The following is a 23,377-nucleotide window of genomic DNA, read 5'->3' as shown; positions in this document are numbered from 1 at the left end:
AAGTACTGCGCAGGGATTTGTTCTCTTTGGATTTCAGGGGAATTAAGTGCTGTCTTCAAATACTTCATTTAATTTTTGATTGTGAGCACGGGCCAACGTAGCAAGATACTACAGCTGCATTATTTTGGAGGTGAGTTGATCTGCTTTCAAATAGCATTGTCCCTGTCAGTCTTCTGCCTCCCTACAGCCTAAGAGTAAGTTTGGTATAGGTGCTATGGAAAAACACTTGTAAAGAGAAAAATGTCACATTAGTAAAATCCATGCAATAAGATGGAAGGTTTAAAACATGCTTTTCCATTTGGTGTTGCTCCAAGACAGTTTTTGGCCAAAAAACAAACCCCAAAACAAAAGTAGCTACTGGGTAACAATAACTTCTAATATCAAGTAAGTAAAAATAATGTCATATTAGTTAAAAGAGAAACAACTGTTTTGGTGCCACCAGTGTATAAAGAAGTGCTCTTTATTTCTGACACCTAGTGCTTTGCTCTAACAAGAAAACAATTTTTTTTTTCAACGCATATCATCAAAGCAGAAATGAGGTGCAAGCAGACAGAAGAGATAAGTTAGCGCTGTGTTTGAAGCAGCATGCGAGTGTTTCCAGCTAGGACAGACTGAGCGTCTGTAATGTGCTTCTCAGAAATGCAGCTCAGACTGCAGTGCTTGGTCATGACTGTGTTTCGCCCAGTAGGTTCTAAGCTCTGCTTGTGTGAGGAGAGGCTGGTGGGACAGTCTGACTCCAGTTCAACCCTGATGCAGGACTGCTTTCATTCAATTATGAAAAGATGAACATTTAATCTTTCTCTTTAGACCTGAAAAGAGAAAATATTTTGTGGATCCTAGTGTGCAGGGTTTCAGCCTTGCTTGTGATGTTAAAAATCTTCTAATTTCAGTAAAATAAGTCTAGTGTGTGCCTTTTCTAGGGGATGCATTCCTGACCGTTGTTGGACCATCTGTTTCTTATTGTCTCGGGAACAAAAATTTGGAGACCTAAGGCACAAACTACCCTTATAATAGCCACATCTGTTCTGATTAGGTAATGCCCACTGAAAAAGAGTTGTTGAAGAAATGCAGAAGTGTCCCTTTAGGTAGATGATATTGTGTTTTGTCTGAGGAAAGCAGTGGCTCTGTTCAAGACGTTAAGAATTGTCAAAATTTTGAGCGTGGGATGAGGTAATTCTGCAGAAAGCATCAATAGCAGAGCATTAAGGACTGTGTTGATATAAACAAGGAACCACATTCCAGTACCAGTATCTCCCAGGAAACAACTGTCACTCGTTTTTACTTGTAACTTATAGCGGATGGCTCTACTAATTCCAGCAGTGTACAGAAACACTACTCCCCTATACTGTTCTGGTATTCCAGCAGGAACAAGATAAAGAAATTGCTTCCCAGTTCAACAGATTTTTCAAGAAAATACGTATTTTCTTGGCTTCTGTTTAATGAGCTACCAGGCTCCATTCACAAAAATATATTCTTTAATCGTGAGACAGTAGGCAAATCGAGCTGTCTAAAGTCTCATTGATGTGCAGAGAAAAATTAAGGTGCCAGAATGAAGGGCTAGATGAAGCAAGGACTGCACTGCACAGGACAGATATATTTGGACCTGTTTAGTTACAACAATTCAAATAGAATATACGTCCTGATTATGTGTGCAAAATTTCAGAAAATAAGGACAAGAGATTCCCCCTCAGCCTGATTAGTGACAGATTCTGTTTTCACATGCAAGGCTGTGGGTCTTCTTAGAGAACACCGCAGTCCAGCTGACTTTCACAAATGTGAAATGCTGTTTTACATTCACAGTCACCACTAAGTATTTCACACACTTACCGTCTCCCTTATCTTCCTTCTCTGTAACATGTGGGCTTCCTCTCAGTGGCAGTACACTTGACTAAAGTGTAAAGAACCATGTGCAAATCAGTCTAAAAACAATTGCTGGAGGTGTTTTGCTTCCTTTGTGTAGACGTGGCAGGTCAGTTATCAAATGACAGATGAGAACAGTTGTTCCAACACTTTAATTCTTTGCCTTTTCACCTTTTTCCTCTGTAAGAGGAATTATAACCATTCATACAGGGACATAAAGGAAATGAAAAATTTGTAGTTATTCTGCCTAGATGACACAATTTGCCATGCCAGCACAAGGAATAAGCCTTTACAGGTTCCTGTTTTTCAGAAGGAGCTCTGTACCCTTGCTGAGATAAAAAGACTGAGAAAGTTCAGTAGTGCCTACCTGCATCATACCATCTGTTTAGACCGAGAGCTGGCTTTTGATCGAGTTTCACACATTCATCCAGACAGTTCAAAGGACTTGAGGCTTGGGGTATGCATATCGCAATTTGCAGCCAAAGGTTATATTGCTACTGTTCATGACACACCTGGGGAAAAGAAATGCCTGTGACTGAATGGCTAATCAGGCTTAAGCCTCAACTCTGCATTAATTTGGTTCATGCTGCTGGATTTAGTGAACTATGAAAAGCATTCATTATCTTACACAGACTATATCATATTAAGATAAATTGCATTTCAGCAAATATTTTCCTTCCAAGGAGTACATTTTTTCACTTCATATTATTCTTCAAAACATGATGAAATTGCCCTTAGCTTTAGTAGCATGAATTTACTTTGATTAACTAATTTCCTTCTAAAGTATGGTAACGGGGCTTGCAGATAGGAGAGAAGTAATGTAATTAAGTTTAATCGTTTGATAGTTTGACCTGTCTCATATGGCATTCTGATAAGCAATCTAGGAAATATTGCCTAGGTGAACCTACAGCTGGAAAGGCCTGCAAGCATGCTGTAAAGTAAGACTAGAATTCATAATGATTGCAACTAATTGAAAAAACATCCCCCTGAAACAGGGTGCAGTGCAATAGAGATGAATACAAAATATCACTCTTGGGAATAATCAACTGCTAAAATAAAAAATAACTGCTCACCAACAGGTTAGCAGCAAAGGATTTGAGAATTCTAGTGGTTTACAAGCTGAATATCATTTTTTAAAAAAAAAGTCAATGGAGTAGGGGAAAGCAAAGCCCATGCCTGGATAAATAGACAGGTGTGCTGTAAGTTAAGATTCATTCCTCTCTTAGCACTAGTAAGGCTTAGCTAGACTGCTGTTTCCATCCTTCTTAAGTACCACAGGCAAAGAAGAATGCAGGCCAACTGGGAGAAAAGCCAGAGAAGATCAGTAGGGATGATTTTGAGATATATAAAACATGACTGTTAAGGAAAGAAAATAAAATTTGGGATTTTTTATTCTAGAGAAGAAAAAGTTGAGAGGAGACATGATTAATCTTCCAATACATGAAATATTGCTGCAGAGGGGAAAAGGTTATTAATTCAGATTGGTACAAGAATTTATAGGCTTAACTACAGCAAGGGAGATTTACGTAAGATTTTAGGAAAATATTTCTGAAAACAATATTGGTCATGCATTGGAAAAGACTATTTGGGAAGTGTGGAGTATTAAGGGAGAGAGATTAGACAAACCTCTCTCTTAAATTATGTAGGTACATTTGATTATGTTCTGTCCATTCTGATGTGAACTCAATGCTTTGTGGGTATGTAATTTTTATTTGGAAAACTCAGTACAAAGAGGATGCTCTATGTAGGCACAGAGCCAAGAAAGCATGAAAGGAGAAGCTTCAGGGATATTTGTGTCATACAAAGCCCCACTTGCTCTCAGTGTAGCTCTCGTGCTAAAGATTCTTGATTAAATCACTACTGTTAAACGAGTCTAGACTTAACTTTTCTTCAGTCAGGTTTTACCTTTGTACAATATCATCCTTTTTTCCATGATTAGAGTTGCTACCTGTATTCTCCCTTCCTAATGTTACCTATATTTCTGAGGGGTGTAGTGCATATTTATTCACTAGTTTGCGAATAAATACCACCTCACCTTCCAAGCTCTCTTTTTAGATGCATTCATACCATTCAGAAATGAATGTGGTACTTCGTGTATTCAAGATGGAAATCGAAAGATAACTTGAGGCACTCAGTCTTTCTGCGAGGTGTCTTTGGACTTGCCCTTCAGCTGAGCAGTTTAAGATTTTTTTTTTCTAAAACTTGATTCCACACAGGATGACCAGGAGACACACACTGTCTGTCTATAGCCGTGTGATATTATACTGGCTTGCTCAAACGGATCTGAATGCTTGTGGTTTTCTGTGGTCACAGGTGGCCCCTTCTCCAAAAGCCACATGGTATCATTGTGGAAAAAGCAAATAGTTTGTCACTATCCAAGCTCTTTCCTTGCCTCTCCCCCTCCTATTCGGAACCTGAACTGAACCTGTGATCTGACAACCAAAATGCTGACTGATGTTTGTGAAACAGACATCAGACCTAAACAATCAGACCTAAACAACAGAATGGTCAGATGTGGGAGAGCAACAATCCACTGGCTGCTGCCAGTCTTAGTAATGGAGCTTCTTTGACTAACAGTTCATAAAAAGCATTCTCAAAACCAAATAAATGGTTGCTTACTCTTCTGCAGTTTTTCTCATATGGCAAAACGCCCCCAAATTCTGCATGTTTTGGCACTGCCAAAAAGGCATGGATGTAAATGGCTCTGAAACAGAGGAAGAATAGCAGTTATTCCACTATTCTGTAGGATAATTAAACATTAATTTTCTATATTGAAAGCAGAACTATTATAGAATATTATGTAGTAGATATATTATGTATTGCAAAGGCTCTTATGCCATGCACTTTTACTCAAAATGCCTGTCTGGGGTTTCCCATGCTTATGAACCTTCGTTGCACAGCTAAGAGCTTTACACAGTTGCGGTATTTTTCCAGCTCCTTCCTCAGTCTGTGGGGTCTCCTCTTGTGCTTCTGTTCCTCCAAATCTTACTTACACTATCCCAATGAGCCTGATGCACTGGGATTGTTTGGATGCCAGTTAAATTTCAAGTGCTGTAATATGCTGGTGCATATGGTAGCGCTTTTCTGGCGTGGCCTTTGCAATCTCAGTCACTCACAGCATCAGAATCAGTATCCTTCTTGGTGCACTGAAGAGATTCTGACAGCAGGCAAGTGGCTTTCTTTAAGGAATAATACCAGTGTCCTTGATAAGAGTGATAGAAACACAGGAACAAACACCTTTTCCAGTTTTTAAGTGTTGAGCTTTATGAATAGACAAGTATTACATGAGAACTCCTGTTATTGCAATAAAATACCATACTTCCTGAATAAATTAGCCTTTTAAACAGCACAGGTTACAAGAGTCAGTACTAATATCTAGACAGATTTCACACCATAAAAATACATTGCTTCCTCAGCATGATTTTAGTCAGTAACAATGATGAGTTTGCAGTGCAGGTTTCAGCCCCTGAAGAAGTGTAGTTTACCAGAAAAACTGTTACAAATTGGCTAGAAATAAAGTCCATGAACGAAGCTTCTCTTCAAAGAACAGAGCTTGAGAAGAAAGAAACGTGCTTGTTTTACTTTACTTTCTAATTGCCTTCTGAAACACTTGGACTGGTACTAATTAGTTTGGCTATGGAGAGTGTATTGTCTTCACCTCAGTATTTCTCAAAAGCTTTTTATTGGAGTTCCTGCCATCCGTCTCCCGTCCGTTCCCTGTCCTAAGACTGTAGCCGAGAATATGCTGTCCTGTCTGCTTATAAAATGTCATATGCCTGAGTTACAAACTCTCCTTTGAAAACTATCTTTTACATTTTGAATATCCAGGTAGGTACTCAATTCAGATGTAGTTCTCACTTGTGCATTCATATTTCTGGTTAAGCTCAGGAATTCCAAAAATAATATCGGAGAGGAAAACTCAAAAGCTCATTGCTTTTGTGGCTTTTTTCACTGAGGCCAGTTTTAGGCCGTACTGCCAATGATCAGTCTGTACTCTTTAGTTCTATATTATACACATAAGCTGTGTGTGCAACAAATGATGTTTTCTTAGCCTCTCCATATAGCCTATTAAACAGTAGTTGGAATACTTCCATCCTTAAAGTGAAACCTTTGGCATAAATAATATTGTCATTTGGATAGGCTAGACATACTTTTGCAAAGTGGCCTTGTAAAAATATTGTCTGAGGTATGACTGAGCCTAAATTATATGACAGTGAGGTAGTATATTCTGGTCTCTCCAGTATATGAGGTCTCATCTTGTAGCAGTGAAACCACCTGAAATTAAACAAAAAACAGTAGTGTGCATCAGATTTAGAGGTCGGAATAAGCTGGGTTTGGGTGCTGTTTTTTTTTAGTTGCAGACGTTTATGTAAATTCTTTGTTTGGCAAAGGCAAACATTGCTTACTGTGGTTTTTCCGTCTGATGATTTTTGCCTTCATAAAATCAACTGATATGAAACACTGGAAGGAGATTCTTCTGCCTCATTATAAATATGAGTAAGTCTGGAATAGCTGGGTCAGAATTACTTTTTCCTCTCTCTTTTACTGCACTCTCAAATGTTGTTCTGTGTCATTCAGGGATACCTCGATTGTTTGGGTGCTGTAGATGACAACATCTTGTTCTCTATTAAAACATGCCTATTTCTGTTTCCTCTCAAGGGTCAGTCATCTTAAAAACTGTCTTCCTCATGTTCTGATGTTCATGCTTACTATACCGTGTTGCCAAGTCTGTTTCAGTCCATAAGAACAAATGGGACAAACCCATGCTCTGTTACTTGAAAGAATTCTTGCGCTTAATGTGTAAACTTTTTGGGTTGTGTAGTCTGTAAATGTGAGGGAGAGCATAGTGTAGCTGTAATGGAAATCCTTTTTAAAATGACTACACATATACTAACTGTTACTGTCTGCCATGCCAGTGAAATAGCTTTAGAGACAGAAGAGCGCAATACCTGATAACTCAGGTCAGATCATACAGGTCATTCACACAGCGAAGCTGCAAAAAAGAAAAAATGGGAAAAATACAAGGTCACTTCTGAATCAGTGTCTCTCACTGCTTGCCAAGAACGTAGAGAGGCACTCAGTCCAAGCAGGTGAAAGAAGTATCCTTTGAGCGCTATGTTGTGTTAAAATCTGTTTGACTGAGAAGTTACTTCTGAAGAATAGCATACCTGGTTTTGGACCCAAGTTTTCAATAGCTACTGCAAAAATGCCATCTTCCAGACTGTGTTCAATATAAAGAACTTTTATTCTTTAAATAAAATAAAGCTTTTAATGCTTTATTGCTGCCAAAATGAAGCTGCCAAAAATAAAGGCTATCCTAGGGCTATTCTGTAACTGTGCCCTTTTACTATAATAAAGTAAAACAAATCATAAAGGGAAGCAGGTGTACAACTTAAATAACCTTATGAATATTGGACTGGACATTCAAGTTCATGACTCCCATTGACTGAGGAATATGACTGTCTTATCTTCCTTTGTTCCACAGACAGTGTATTTCATAAATTAAAAATAGGAGCCACGGTAGAAGCTCTTTATATCAGGAATTGTTTTCTCTTCCATGTGATCTTCTAAGTCAAGAACAGTAGATTTTCCTTCCTTCTAGAAGTTCCTACTAGACTTCCCCATATAGCAAAATTCCTCCATTTAGATTTGGAGACTATATTCACAAAAATGCACATTTTTCTGATGCATTGATGTTTAAGAACAGATTATTTTATTTTAGAAGATGCTGTCTTGTTTGTAGTCTCCTTTCATGTCTGTAAATTTAGAGTTGTTAAGGTAGGGTGCTTGTGCTTTTTTTTAATGGTGCTTTAGGAGTAGAAGGTTACTATCTACCAATTTATATTGGTATATAAAAAAAAATTGAAAAGGATAGGCCTGATTTTCCCCCCCCCCGCAACAAAATTAGCTTTCAGACCTTTGTACTGCTTTGGAGGAACACCAGATAGCAATTGCAGGTTACAATCAGAAGATCCTTATTCTGTGGTCAGATTTTTCTGAGTAGCAGACACTTCATATTTAGTCAAATAATGTCAATTTAGTGTAACAGTCTGGCATATTAGGTATTTCTGGCAGCTTCCAGCTTTCATCCTTTATGTGTAACTTAAAGGTAGGATCAAGAGTGAACAGAAACCGCTTTTGGTACAATGATATTTCAGTATGTGTTTCAGGAATTTAGAAAGTGACATATACAAATAAAGTGTTTTAAATATTCTAAAGTTAAAATATCAATTATAAATCTGCTCACTGAAGTTTTGACTTCATTTTTTTTGCATTTGTAGTATGTACAGAAACTCCATATGCACTTAATAAAATAAAATGCAGCTTCAGCTTAAGCATGGCTCTTCTAAGGGTATACGGATTCTCCACTCTGCATTAGGAAGCCAAGCACACAGAGACATAGAGTTTGAGAAGCCAGCAGGGCAGAGCCTATAAATTTAACAGCTATCCATTTCAAAAAGGGTAGGAGCAGGGTATAAACGCTTCCTCCGTCCCTTTGGTAATAGTGGTTGACAGGGAAGGCATGATGACGAGAGCGTGATGATGAAGCCTGGTGAGGCAAAAAGCAGTTCTTACTCATCTGTGTGAGATGCACAAGAAAGATCTGAACAAGTGTGCCGTAGCTTTTTAAACATACTCTTCCAATCTGTGTCTTATAAATGAAACTTGTGCCGTGTGAGAGGGTACTGAAAAGAAAAATCTAAAAAACCCAAAAAACCCAAAAAACCCGAAAGTGGAAGAGAAATCCTGTCAAGAAAAACAAGTATTTGTTTCACAATATTGTGAAAATGAAAATGAATTCAGAGAGTGATTCTGTGGTGACAGCAGCTGAGGTGCAGAGGCTGTTTGCCCCTGACAGGCTGGGTGCCACCTGCCCTGGGTGCCTTGCAGATTTTGTGACCAAAGCTTATCAATCAGAGCATCCCACCGCGGGTATGAGGTTTCTGTCTGTCTGCACGAGGAATTTGTGACCAGCAAGCTGGAGTGTGGCACATCTGACCAGGATAACCGGTCACTTTATGGCATTAGACAGGGATATGGCGAGCTTATGGTACTGGCAGGGCAGGAGCGTGTTATCAAAGTATGATCACCTATATTCAAAAATGGGATGAGAGTTGATGGACACTAGCACGTATTCACCAGGAGACTTTTTGGTCCGAGGCACTGCCTGAGAAGGAAGGTAAGTGAACTGCTGAGTGGAGCCTGGGTAATGTGGCCTCTGTAAGAGGAGGCCAGTGGAGCAGCAGCAGCACTGCGGTGAGGCAGCTGCTCCTATCAGCCTGGATTACTCCACATGCACTGAGTAGCAGCAAGAAGCAGGCAGCTGGAGGTTGCCCTTCAGGGTTGTGATGGATACCTGGTCTAGTGGGAGGTGTCCCTGCCCATGGCAGGGAGTTGGAAACAGGTGATCTTTAAGGTCTCTTCCAACCTGAACCATTCTATGATTCTGTGATTCTATACTTGTCACCAGTGCTCCCAGCCCTCCTCAAGGAACTTCAGTGTCACCCTTTCCAAGGTGCATCCTGGCTATATAATGCACTCAGTCTCCTGTGTTTAATTGGTGACATTTGGTAGGTATTCATGATGGGTCTAGCACTCTACACCAGGGTAAGAAACATGAGGACACGTGGTTTCACTTCTCAGTTTACATCCTAGGGCTGTATATACTTCAGCAGGAATCTTATAAGTGTAGTCACTGTATGATCAGCTCATGTTCATGTTTTGTTACAGTGAAAGATGTAAGCAAATATCTACATCTTTTACTGAGAATACACACACAGGCGTCACAAGTCTGTCATCATTTAAGTAACGACAGACACACACGTCTCTGCCAGAATGAGGCAGAGTCTAGCGCTATCCATTCTGTCTGAGGCCAGTTTTTACGTTGCCAAAACATAACTGTGTCTCCTGCAAACTGGAGGTCCTCTAGACGAAAGCAGACAACATTGGTGTGAGGTTATTTTAACCAGCAGAATTCAGGCACCCTTCTACTGGGGAATGGAGACAGTATGGGAAAAACCTCTTCCCAAACCTGCTCATGCTGCAAGCCAGCAGCTCAGGGAAGCTACGTCATGTGGCATGGCAGACTACACCCCTAGCAGCCCAGGCATAGTGGCTATTTGGCAGAAATAAACCAGCTTCAGTTGTACTTTGTGTTTTTTTTAGGTCCAAAGCAGAAAGGGCACATTGTGCTAGCTGTTGGCATCACTGACAGGACTCGTGAGAAAAGCCTTTAAGCTGTTCTTGAGGATCTTGCTATTACCAGATGTGGCCTGGAAGAACCTTATCTTCTTGAAATACAGCTGGTCCAGAAATAAAAATGTCAACTTTACCAACAGAATGCTGTGTGCAGGGATGTAAGACTTTCCCCCATCCTTTCTTTTAATTTAGGAAAGTTAAATTCCCTCTGGTGAAATGAAAGGTCCCATTACATGGAAAGCCGGCATGACTGGAAGGACTTGGTCTCACAAGACTGTTTGTCGACACTGGCCTGCTGTGTTGGCAGCAAAGCTAACGTACAGACATTGCAATTTAGCTGCCACTAAAAATAGGTATCCCTGACCTTTGTGCTCTAACTCAAAATTCAGTCATAGTTTGGACTTACACCATTTTTAGCTTATTGAAATGAGTAATCAAAAAAACCAGGTGGTGGTGGGGAAGTGGAAAATACCCTGCGATTTTAAACTGTGACTTTTTCAAAGAAATTATTTACATCCCAGCATTGTGGTGTGCACCTTCAAGCTGGGTGGTCTGTCCACATAATTAGCATCTTTTAGGAAGGAAAACTTTCCAAGTGTCAAAGCACATTGTATTAGTAGTGCATAGACAAATGTTCCTAGCTTTATGTTACAACGGTGTAGAAACGATGCTCAGATGTTTATACAGACAAGCGAGGTGCTAGCCACCGGGGTGGAACATGGGAGCTGCTAAATAAGAAGATGCAAGAAAACATATTCACTGAAAAATCTCACTACCATAGAACAAATCCTTTCCACAGCCACAAAACCAATTGTTCCTCCAGTTTTCAGCCACTAACCTCGCACAAGACTTCTGCTTCACAGAGGCGCACACCTGCCCGCATTGCATTTCCCACCTGCTTTTCAGTATTGCCAAAGAGTGTAACTCTGAGCACGCGTATTTCATGGTCTGTAAGAAATACGGCAATTCTGTAGCATTCAACATGTCATGGAACTCTAGCAACATCAAATCATGAATGAAGTTAGTTTGAGCTAAAAGATGCTTCTGCCAGCCCAGCTGTGGGATAGAGGCAGGATTGTTGCTGGCAGTATGGCAGTTAGCTGTGGCATCGCAAACTAGCTGTTTCAGAGAACTGCCATCATTTCAGCCTCTTTCTTTGAGTTTTTTACTCCTTAGTGTTGGGTTTAAGGACAGTTACCTGAGAGTGTGCTTTTGACACTTTTTCATAACTTTGCTCCAGACGCCTCTTAAATGAACTACTTTTGCCTTAGTGAAATTAGTAAGATTTAGACACCTTAGCCATTTTCTAAGTGATTCTTGGTTGATTAGCTGAGATAATTTGTAATATTCCCATGCTGTAGTGTGTATTAGTCCTTAGTGGTAGGGAAGTTTTGTCATTGGGTTGAATGAAGACAAAATAAGAACAGGGAAGCCTACTAAAATTGCCTTCCTTAAAAATGGAAATTAACTTTACTGCATAGGTATGGTTTCTTTCCTACAAGCATAATTTTGTTCTTTCCTTAGGAAAGGAATAAAGGCAGATCCTTTTATTTTCTTGGAGTGGCATTAATATAAATGAACTGAGAACTCTGAGAGAAGCCTATTCAATGAATGCTGTGAAATGCTACGCAAGGCTGCTTAGACCTGAAGACTAACATCGCTTGTAACAATTAATTACCAAAAACTGTTTAGAGGCTCTATGTTTCTAGGAAATAAGTATTATAAAATACACTTATCACATAGAATTCATAATTAAAAAATGCTTGAATTCATTTATTTGTAGCATTTCTCATCGATGCTCCCTCATGGCGAGTTCTGCCTGCACAAGGCTCTGTGCCAAGCCCCAGTGGCACAGGACTGATTTTAGACACGAGTACTCCAATTACCTTCACAAAGCATCCAGGGCCTGGCACTTCCAGCTGTCCCCAGCAAGGTGAAGTGGATTTTCGATTCACAATCACCACAAAATTGAAGGATTTTAATCCAAATATCCTTACCCTTACGTATGGGTTTGTTACAGAGCAAAATGCAAACTTGCCAGGGAAGCTGGTCCCAACTCTCATTTAAAAAAGAACCTGAAACCAAACCCCACCCCATTTCCAAAAGGCTTTCCTCTTTTGTATCCAGATAGCCAGCCTTAGCACAAAGCACATGCCAGTTTACTACTGGGAACCTGGGCTTAATGCAGTAAATGCCCATTACACTTTAAGTGATATTCATTGCACATAGGAAAGACAGTTGCTTGGGGTAAGCATCCTTCCACTGGGGCCAGCCCTTGTGCTCTCCTAGCACAAAGCATAACACTGTAGTACTTAGAATTGGTTTAAAAAGGCAACAGATTTGGTTTCAACTGTAGCGTTAATTACACAAGATACATTATCTCTGGAAAAATGTTTTCTGATTTTCAATACACACTTCACTTATGAAGAAAATGTAGCATAGTTACTCTCCTGTTCTTGTGACATTACCAATACTGTGAATGCAAGGTCCAGCCTTTCCTACCGAGCAGAGCCCACAACCCTGCATTAAGCTTTTCTCCCTGTGCTTGGGTAGTGCTTAAAAAGAGGAATCATCTAATACAGCACAGACAGAGTTGCTGCAGGTGGTGGGCAAAAAGATTCAGCTAAAAGGGGTGTTAGTCAACTTGCCCATTCATTGACTCATGCATCCTACTTAAGCTTAGGGGAAAAATATGCAATTAGAACATTTTTCTATTACAGGGACAGTAGCTGTCTCCTGGAATTGACGCTCAAGTTTCCTTCTAGATCTAACCCTCACATTCCCCATGCTGACCTCCTCTGCCAACACACACACACTCACTCTCTCTTCCTCCCTCCAGTCCCCATCAGAATGGGGCTTTGATATGCTCATTTCCTGTAATGACTGTTTTAAAATTTTCTCCACAAAGCAATCAATAGAGATAACGGCATGTGACATTAGATGTTCTTGATTTTGCCAATAGCAGCCCGACAGAAAATAACTTAATGATTAAAACACTTGGACGCACCAGTTTGTGAATGGCTGTGTTTAAGAACGTAACCCCTCTTAACTTCTTTACACCACGGTACAGTACAATTCACTCAGCTTAAGAGGAGAATAATGACAGCTTTATACAGGATCTCACATCACACCTCCAAGCTTTCTCCTTATCTCAAAGGTTGCACCGCGCATTAAAGCAATAGTCTGTATTAATCTAACCTCTGACATTTAGGCCATATAAACCCACCAATGCAGGTTTATGTATCTCACACCTCAGACCCTATCAAGAAACTTGGCAGCAGCAGCTTGATAAGAACACCATACCTTACTGAACTTGTTCTAAAAACAACATCAGCAAAACACTCCCCTGGTTGCACTTTTTAATGACCTTGCTCACTTGTGCTCACTCTTCTTTAGCTACATGCTTCTGTGGCATCAGAAATGCTGTAAGGAAGGAGCACTGAAAATTCCCATTTTTCTATAAAAATATTGGCACCTGGGAGAACAAATCTGTGGAAAGTCTGTAAACTGGAAACTTGAGTTGTGCATTTTTAGGTGGTAAAATAATTGGTAAAATCAGGGTTATGTTTCTAATTAGACCGATCGCATTTTTTTTTGTTTCTGTACTGGACTAATTAACAAACCAATCTTCATTACCAGGTACTTCACAGTGAAAATTCTACCAGACGGGTGTTTTTCCTATTGCCAACAGTTTAAGCAACCACTACAGTACCACATTCAGATTCTCTTTTTTGTTCATGGGGTACACATAGTGAAATAACACTCCCCAAATTGTGTATAATCCCAGTTTCCCAAGATGGGATCTGTATTAGAATATGTGTTTCAAAAGAAGGAGAAAATAACCAAATTCTCCAATTAAACTTAGTTTATTTCAAGAAATCTGGGACCATTTTAAGGAGATCTGCAAGTGCATCATCTTAATTCTGCGACAGAGTGGTCGAGGAAGGCAGCTTTTACTGCTGTAAAGTTTATATGCCTGTTCAAAAAATAATAAAAATAATTAAGATTATACTTCAGAAAATCTTAAAAGGCTGCAGATGGGGATTCTATCTTCTAATTTCACCCTTATTTAGACAAATTCTCATTCATTATGTTGAAAACTTTCTGACTACCAGATGTTGATAAAACAATGACGGTGACTGTGATAACTAAAGTACAGACAAAAGTCAAGTCAGCTGTTTTATTAAATACATAATTCTAAAAACCTTTAGAGAGGTTGGATAATGAATGCACTGAACACACTTGACTGCACAACTTAAGAAACAAATGATAGCTCTGCTTCAAAACTGCAGGACAGGTTCTTGAGAGATTCCTTTTCACACTTGTCCAGTGATATTTTTAGGAGCTACAGCTTACAAAAGAGCCAGTGCTTTATTGCAGTCACTTTTCAAGGCAGCTCTGGCTAGCTTTACATTCATTTTATCTCCTTTCCTTTTTTTCTCTCATTATCTTCTTGCTTTCTTCTCTTCTTCTCTTAGTTACAGGATTCCGTGGATCATAGATCTCAAAAGTGTCTTCATCCTGCATGCTTGCATCTTTCACCTTTCTGCTTCTATCTTCAAATTGAAGTACGTGTGACATCCTACAAAAATAAAACATAGCTCAAATTCAGTGAAAGAACGGGAAGTTATGATTTGTAATTATGATATGCATGGCAAGATTTTAGCACCGCGAATTATTTTGGGGCACAGCAAAAAAGATCCAAGTTTTATTGGGTTTTTTGTTGTTGTTTTTGTTTGTTTTTTTTTCTTTCTTAGTAGACCCTAATATTATAGGGTTAACCACTTTTGTGAAGAACCATTTTGCCATTTTGAAAAATACAGCTAAAGTTTGCTCTGATGGACTTAATTTCATGTACTGAACTCTCTTGTCTTGTCTTTTTCTATTAAATGTATCTTCACAAATGTACTGAATGATTTTCCCAGGAACAAGGAGTGTTTCTCAAGTTTTCCTATTAGTTACTCTGGACCTCCTTTCACCATCAGGGTTCTACAACAGGGGAGAAGAGCTTTCATGGCAAACACTTGTAGTAGGTACACAGAAGATCAAAAAAGAAATTCTTCACATCCTGCTGCTCCACCTTAACTTGGTGCATGTCATGTTTTCTAAGTCTTTGAATATGAGACTAAACTAGTGCTTTGTTCAATGCAATGTTTTTTTTACTGTTGATTAGAAAATTTCCCCCTAGTAGATATTTCCCCATTCCAGCAGATTTCCAGTAATCTGAAAACATCACAATTGCAAACTCAAGAAGTGGGCCCATGTGAACCTCATGAGGTTCAACAAGGCCAAGTGCAGGGTCCTGCACCTGGGCTGGGGCAACCCCCAGTATCAATATAGGCTGAGGGATGAAGGGATTGAGAGCAGCCCTGACAAGGACGACTTGGGGGTTACTGGTGGATGAAAAGCTGGACATGAGCCAGCAACGTGCACTTGCAACCCAGAAGGCCAATTGCACCCTGGGCTGCATCAAAAGAAGCGTAGCCAGCAGGTTGGGGGAGGTGATTCTGCCCCTCTACTCTGCTCTGGTGAGACCCCTCCTGGAGTACTGCGTCCAGCTCTGAGGGCCTCAGCACAGGAAAGACACGGACCTGTTGGAGCGAGTCCAGAGGAGGGCTGTGAAGATGATCAGAGGGCTGGAGCACCTCTCCCGTGAGGACAGGCTGAGAGAGTTGGGGTTGTTCAACCTTGAGAAGAGAAGGCTCTGGGAGACCTTATTGCATCCTTTCAGTACCCGAAGGGGGCCTACAGGAAAGATGTGAACAGCCTTTTTCGCAGGGCCTGTTGTGATAGGACAGAGGGGTAATGATTTCAAACTAAAAGGGTTAGATTCAGACTAGATATAAGGATGAAATTTTCTACTCTGACGGTGGTGAAACAGTGGAACAGGTTGCCCAGGGAGGTGGTAGATGCGCCATCCCTGGAAACATTCAAGGTCATGTTGGCCGGGGCTCTGCACAACCCCATGTAGTTGAAGATGTCCCTGCTCATTGCAGGGGGATGGACTAGACGACCTTTAAAGGCCCCTTCCAACCCAGACTAGTCTGTGATTCTAGATAGCCTGGAGACAAAAGTTGTTTGTTAGCTGTAGTCAGTGGCAGGAAAGCCTGGCGCTTGCCAACTACGGCCTTATTAGCAGGTGTCAATGAGATGCGAATTACTAAAGAAGCTGTCAGAAAACTACGAGTTTTAGCTCGGACAAACAAAATCTTAGACAAAAAGATAAATTACTTACCTGGGGGGGAAAATGAGGGAGGAAAAGAGAAGAAAACCAAACCAAAGATGCTTACAAGTCGACTGATTGTAAACCTATTGGTCTTTACTGACAAATAAGCAAGACTTTTGAATATACAGTCGTAGTAGAGCCGCTACTTAGGATCCAGGAGAACAAGTATAAAGTTCATATGTTCAATTAAAAAAAAGCACAAAATGGAATTAAAATATTTTTCAGTGCAAACAAACATGCCCAGGCAAAGCCCCCACATACAACTGGATTCTGTATTAATCAATTGCAAAAACATCTTTGATGGGACAACTTAAAATAACGAGACCTATCCTGAACTGAATCTAAGCATATCAATCTTTATAGCATTAGATATCTTTGTCTACGGGCTTTGTGACAGAAAAGCCAAGAAAAGCAAGTCAGGATGAGAATGAAAGTTTTCTAGCCAATGACATACTGCTTTATCAGTCTCTTGCAACATGTAAGAGGTCATGAATTGAACAGGTTTTTCTAAGAGGTCTAGTGCAAATCTCCATGCATAAAGAAAGGAAGAGAGGGAGAACCAGCTCAGCTACTGTAGATTACAACATAGTACTATTAAAGAAATCAGACAAAATTCAAAGCTATAGACTGTATAGGATCTGTTTGAACGCTTTAGAAAAATCTTAAAAACTGAAACTTTTCATCACAATTGATTCTTGACATGTGGGTTTCATAAACCTCTTATTGTACAGCATTGTCAGCATGCCTGCATATTACCCTGTCCTATGGAAATACTTAAGATTTGTTTCCAGTATATAAAACTTCAGTAGTTTATAACCCCGTACACACTACTAACACCAAAACTTATTTTCTAGTCAAATTTACAATTCAGAATAACATAATGTACCATCAGAGTGACTCATGATTGCGTATTTGTAGTTTAATTATAAAAACATTGTCTCACAGTGGAGAGACTGAAGTAATTTATTTTAGTTAACATGCTTTCTGCATTTGTCATACTCTTCTCAACTTATTAAAGATGAGCATTTGAATATTTTTTTAAGAACACATACCAAATCACAGTATCCTAGTCTGAGTTGAAGTATAGGGCTGAAGAGATGGAGTCATCCCTTGGTGAGTGGTTTTAGAGCGTGGTATATGAGTGAAAGTAGAAGTGTAGTCACACTTAGCTGTTTCATCAACTTGGGTTTTCAAAGAATGCCACAGCACACTTGCAGGATACAACTAATAGGAATTAAAAATAAATACCTCTCTAATTTTTGGGTCAGGCCATACTGCATCTCAGGTAGTTTGCAAATTAGATGCAGGAGATTCAGACTAAGTAATGTTTACTTCTCTCCAAGAGCTGAAAGAAGTCATAGTCTCTGACTCCTATTCATAACTTTCCACTGAGCTGTTCCCAGCTGTGATTAAAAATAAGCCAATATTAAGAAACTTTTTGATATTCCCAGAATCAATTTCAGATGCCACATTTCACAGGTAAAGCAAAATAAACACAGACTGTGGTGGAGATTTTAAAAAATATTTTCCTGATGTGAACTTAAGCTTATTTTTTGCAAGTCACACATCTTCACAGGTAGACTGTTTTGCATCTATGTAAATGGTAAATCACACTTAATACAATTTTCCAAACCCAATTCAAACAGTTTTTTTTTTCAAGGAACACAGGAAGTATTTAATAATTATTTCCATATGAATTATTTGAATTTACAGTAATCTTACACAAGCTCCTCCAACAAGAGTTTGCACTTGCACAATTTTCCAAGTGCAGTTAAGGCTGCAATTCCACAAATACAGGTTGCATGAGACTTTTCCCTGTTTGGTTTATAGCTCTATTCCCTTCTGCATGCTTCTGGGTTCAGTGGGGAGCTGGCTGCACAGTCACGCTTCTGCAGCCACTGTACTGAAAGCTCTAACTTCATGTCTGGTCTTTGGGAACCTACTAACTTATGCTTATCACCGCTTGTTGACAGTTTTTAAACGAGTGAGACACACAACTTTAAAACACACTTTTTCTTCAAAATTTAAAGGATGAAAGGTTGTCAGATCTCCTATGCAAAACGCAAAAGAAAAAAAAAATGCAGCTTAGGTTTTGTTTCTTTTTTTCCAAAACTAGTTTTAATAAAGTAGCTTGCCAAAACTGATGATTCTGGGTTTAAACTATGTAGGTGTGCAAATCGTTGACTTTCTTTAGAAGAAGAAGTAACGACAAAATTATTTTCTTAAGCTTTTTTATTAATATAGTGCGCAAATCATAATCAGCTATCTTAGAACAGATTTGTTGCTGGAAAGGGTTGATTTTTACCCTGGCCAGATGACAGCATCCTACAGCTTAACCATTATCCTATCCCATGCAATGCATGTAAGGCTGTTCTGCCGTACTGCACTTCTTTCCTTCCGTGCTACTAAAGGACAGTCAGTACTTGGCTCTCTTCAGTATTCCAAAAATGAAGTGTCTTGAAACATTAGACGGAAATACCTGAATTCATTTAAGACTGTTTCAGAGACAGTACAGGACATCAAAGGTATATGGACACTCTCCTGGCCTAGTGATATTCTCAGATAATGATTTTTGCAACACTCAGCAAACAAGGCTGCTTCTTCACAGCTACTAGCACAGCAGCTCCGATATGTCCTTAAGCTGTAGTAACTAATACATTACCCTTGTGATGAGTCTGATTCTTTCTAGGAGATAACAAGTGGGAGAACGTTGGCTGCAACCGAAGCTAGAAAAGAAACTTCAGCACATCAGAAAGCATTCAAGAACTATTATTGTGTCCAGTACTCTAGCACAGTGTTGTGGTTTAACCCCAGCCAGCAGCTAGGACCACGCAGCCCATTGCTCACTCCCTCTTCTTCCCCAAGAAGGGCAGGGAGAAAAGGAGGAAAAAGGAAAAAAACCTTGTGGGTTGACACAAAAATGGTTTAATAGAACCATAACGGATAAGGAAAATAACAATAATAATAATTGTAAAAGAATATACAAGACACAAGTCACTCTCACCGCCTGGTGAACTGGTTGTCCAGCCCAACCCAAGCAGTGACTGCAGTTTCCTGCCCCCTGGCCAACCCCCATTTATGTACGGAGTGTGATGCCTACGGTATGGAACATTCCTTTGGCCATCTCGTTGTTTTGTTCTTCTATGCTCCTTTGCAGCTTCTATGGGAAGCTGAAAAATGTCCTTGAATACTATAAACACCACCTAGCAACAACTAAAATAATATGCATTACTGATATTCCCTTCATACCAAATCTGAAACACAGCAACAACGAGAAAGAAAATTAACTCTATCCCAGCTGAAACCAGGACAGATAGGCAACACCGTATTTGCCAACTGAACCACAAAGAACGAACCCCACCTACAAAGTGCTCTCCAGGCAGACTCAACCAGTTTATTCAGGGGACAGATCATGTTCTTTTGAGCTACTCTAGTGAGATGGTACTTGCAAGAAAAGATATGATATTCAGTAATCCCTCTGATTTTGAGATATGTGAGCCATCTGAACCATATGCCAGCTGCTGACAGGTGGCTGTCGAGGTAAGTGTATCATAAACAGAAAACTGGTATCACAATGGTTCTGGCCTTTCCAGAACTGCCCTTTGGGAGAAAACAAAGTGGTAGTTGTTGAACTGAATCATTTTGAATCTCACCAAGAGCAAGGAAGCACTATGCTTTTGCACTAGTGATGAAGCTCAGATCTCCAGGTACAAATGCACTGCATTGCATCAGTGACTTTTATACTAACTGAACAAAAGTGCAAAGCTGCATTGCTTATCAAACTGACACAGCTGTTGGCTTTTATCAGCTCACCTGCTGCCCATTCAGCCTTCCTTGCACAAGTGACTCTACATAGAATGCCCTCTGGTACCCCTGACACTTCAGTGGAGAGCCCAGGACATTATCTTGCACTCACCTATGTCAGCATTTTAAACAGCTGAGCTTTGCAGTAAATTGTCAACAGGTGTGGACAAAAGTTATATTCTGCTAACTCTGTTGTGAGGGTATCAGCTTTTGGCGCAGAAGCAGTCACTTCTTAAGCAGTTTTGGAAGTGCCTGCATAACATGGCAGATGGTGATGATATATCCTTAGTTTCTGCAATTAGTAGGCACCAAGAAGAAGCAACACACAGCTTTTCCCTTTCCAAATGTAGAACTATATGTTACTAAACATGTGCTACTTACAGACAACACATCTAAACTGGCGCTCAGAACATCGGCAAAAATTACATACCACTTCAAAATGCAGATTAAAGGAATTAAGCGACTAATCACATTGTTATAAAGTTTACAATATCAGAATTTTGCAAATTATTGCTACGTTTTATGGAAGTTACTGGTTCTCTCCATCAAGATGCTTAAAATGAACAAAGCAGGAATAAGTATTTGCATCAAGAAATTCAGTGCTGCTTCTTGCATTGTACAGGCTGTATGAAAAAAGAAAGAGACCAATACGGACCATAACTACTAGCACTACCACTCGTTTTTAAGCTCCACATTGCTTGCAAGTAACATGTTACCTACTTTTCTCAATTATCAACAATGCACCATATATTTAAAAGAAAAACAATGAGATGTACTCAAGCACTACTGCTTTAATCAAATTATGTTCTGTTTGCTACTAACATTTTCCTTCAAATATTGTAAATGTGTATGTTAAACTATAAGCATTAATGTAGGAAACATAACTTTCCTCCCATCGCCCTCATGATACATAGGCAGTGGATAGAAATGTAGCTCATGTGAACAGATGAGAAAACAGATGAGTGAATCCACAGATCAAAGCAAATCAGATCTCTCTCCTAAGGAAAAAAAATTTGGCTGTTCTGGAAGAATGACCACACTGGCACCCTTTTGACTTCCAGCAGAGTAGCGGGTGGCAGAGGAAGAGGAAAGACAGTTCAGAAACAGCGAGAGACAGTTGAGAGACCAAAAAGAAAAATAAATTGAGAAATGTAAAGACTAAAAAGAAAGACAGGAATGAGAAACAAAAATAGAGAAAAAGAGACTGACCAAAATGTAAATAAAATGAAGAAAAATGTGAAATGACAATTGAAAACAAGCAAAAATTTTGAATCAAGGAAAGAGAACAGGAGTATGAACAAGATAAAAAGAATGTCAAAACCATAAATAATGGGAATTTTGAAGGAAGAAATACATTAATACATCTAATCTTGTTCCCACCTTCTTTCAGAATTGAGATGCTACAACCAAAACAAGCCTCTTGGCTCAGGCTGCTGTCACCATTCTTTGCATAAGAGTGTCTAAGAGCTTTACAAATAATTTTGTAAACACAATGCAGCCGGAGAGAGGAAATATGTTTATGTCTCCAATGAAACCTGCAACCATCACCAAGTGCTCTGTGCAACACAACTCTTGCAGGCAAGTTCCCTAGTTTTTGTCTGCCTTATCTCACCATCCAGCTTTGTTTTTCTTTTCATCTAAGAGATAACCCATCATCTCTCTTTTCACACAAAGGAGTCCTGTAATCCAAGTTTCTCTTCTCTTACAGGTCATGAAAAGAAAAATAGTTTTTCCCAAAGTACTTGAAGTAGGTTCTGATTCTTACAGCAACGAGGGTTGATAGCATGAGTACTGCTATAGACGCAGTCTCAAACCTGGATTCATCTCTAATTCTCTCCTGTTTCACACAGCCACTGCTATAAAAAAAAAATTGTGTGCAGGAAACAAGCTTCCTTGAGTATGTTTTGTCTCATTACCTCATAGTACCGGAGCTGTGCTAAATCACCTATGAAAGCCTGTACTCTTCCGTAGCATTTGGTATTTAAACCTTCCATTGTTATCACACACTGTTCCTGTTTGAGCATAGTTTGCCAAACTGGATTTGATTTCACTTTAACAAAGTTTATAATGCCTCCTAGTAATAATCTGTGGTCACAGGTTTCTGCTGTGATTGTTACTGCTAAGAGATTTCACTCTTGTTTCACTGCTTGTTTCCACCACTCCACATTCCTTTGGTTCTCTTTCCCCATCTCCTTTCCTAATGATCAGACTACCTGCCCCTCCAATTTTTTATGCTTTCATAAAACCTTCTATTTTTCAAATTTATTGACTTGTTATTTAAAAAGCGAAATAACATTTTCTGTTCAGGCCTAGACAAATGCAAATCATTTGTTACTCCACAGAAATTTCTAATATAAAAAAATACTTAGAAAAGTATTGAGAAAACTGCTATAAATGGAGATATTTGCCATTTTGTAGTCAATTTCACAGGTTAAGTGATGCTACATCAAAATAATACCATTTCAATCCATATTAGTGAATATAGTACAGAGCACAGATTTTAGACTGAAATATGAGAAAAAACTTTTTTACGGTGAGGGTGCCAGAGCACTGGAACAGGCTGCCCAGGGAGGTTGCGGAGTTCCCTTCTCTGGAGACTTTCAAGACGTGCCTGGATGCAGTCCTGAGAGATGTGCTCTAGGCAATCCTGCTCTAGCAGGGGAGTTGGACTAGATACACTTTCACCCCCAAGCACTCTCCTGAGGTTAATTTCATTTCAGCAAGAACGGAAAGTGGTAGTTTCTAGCTTTTGGATGAATGGAGTACGATCAGCTACAATATTTCAGCATTTGGATGTTAACAATGGAGGTAACATATTATTGCTGGTCTTGCACAGAGCAAAAATCTCCCCAATTCTAAACAAGGAAAACTGATAAAAATATGCTTTAAAAAAATACTATACAAAGTCAGACTGTACACTTCTGTTAACTTTGACTAGCCTTTTGAAATTGTATTACAAGGACTGGAGAATGAAGAAAAAGAGGTATAACCTCTTCAGAATAACCAGCAAGTTGTGGGTCCTCCATAGGCCAAAGACCGCGTTGTTTATGTTTTCTCTTGGCGTAGGTAGTTCTACAGCATAAAATGATCAGAGCAGAACTTTTGCAGATATTTCTACTGTATGACTTTTTTGAGATATTCTATATGAATTCTACATGCTCAGTTTTACCCCAAAATATTCACTGCAAAAATAATAAGAAACTGATAGTTTCACAAAATATGGGATATCCAGGTTAAAAACCCCCAAAAGATACTACAGTTTTTGCAAAGCTAACAACAAAGTAAAGT

General features: G+C 39.4%; 1 protein-coding gene across 1 annotated transcript in view; it reads right to left on the bottom strand.

The window, feature by feature from the left end:
- Positions 1 to 14,225: 14,225 nt before the first annotated feature.
- CWC27 (CWC27 spliceosome associated cyclophilin) overlaps positions 14,226 to 23,377 on the bottom strand; it is a 120,154-nt gene continuing 111,002 nt past the window's right edge. The window contains exon 14 of the mRNA XM_074569542.1: positions 14,226 to 14,641. Within this exon, the coding sequence (XP_074425643.1) occupies positions 14,479 to 14,641 (163 nt within the window). The 3' untranslated portion in view covers positions 14,226 to 14,478. The remainder of the gene's footprint in view (positions 14,642 to 23,377) is intronic.

This window comes from Larus michahellis, chromosome Z (genome assembly GCF_964199755.1).
Source record: "Larus michahellis chromosome Z, bLarMic1.1, whole genome shotgun sequence".
Lineage (NCBI taxonomy): Eukaryota > Metazoa > Chordata > Aves > Charadriiformes > Laridae > Larus > Larus michahellis.
This window is presented reverse-complemented; position numbering and strand designations above follow the sequence as displayed.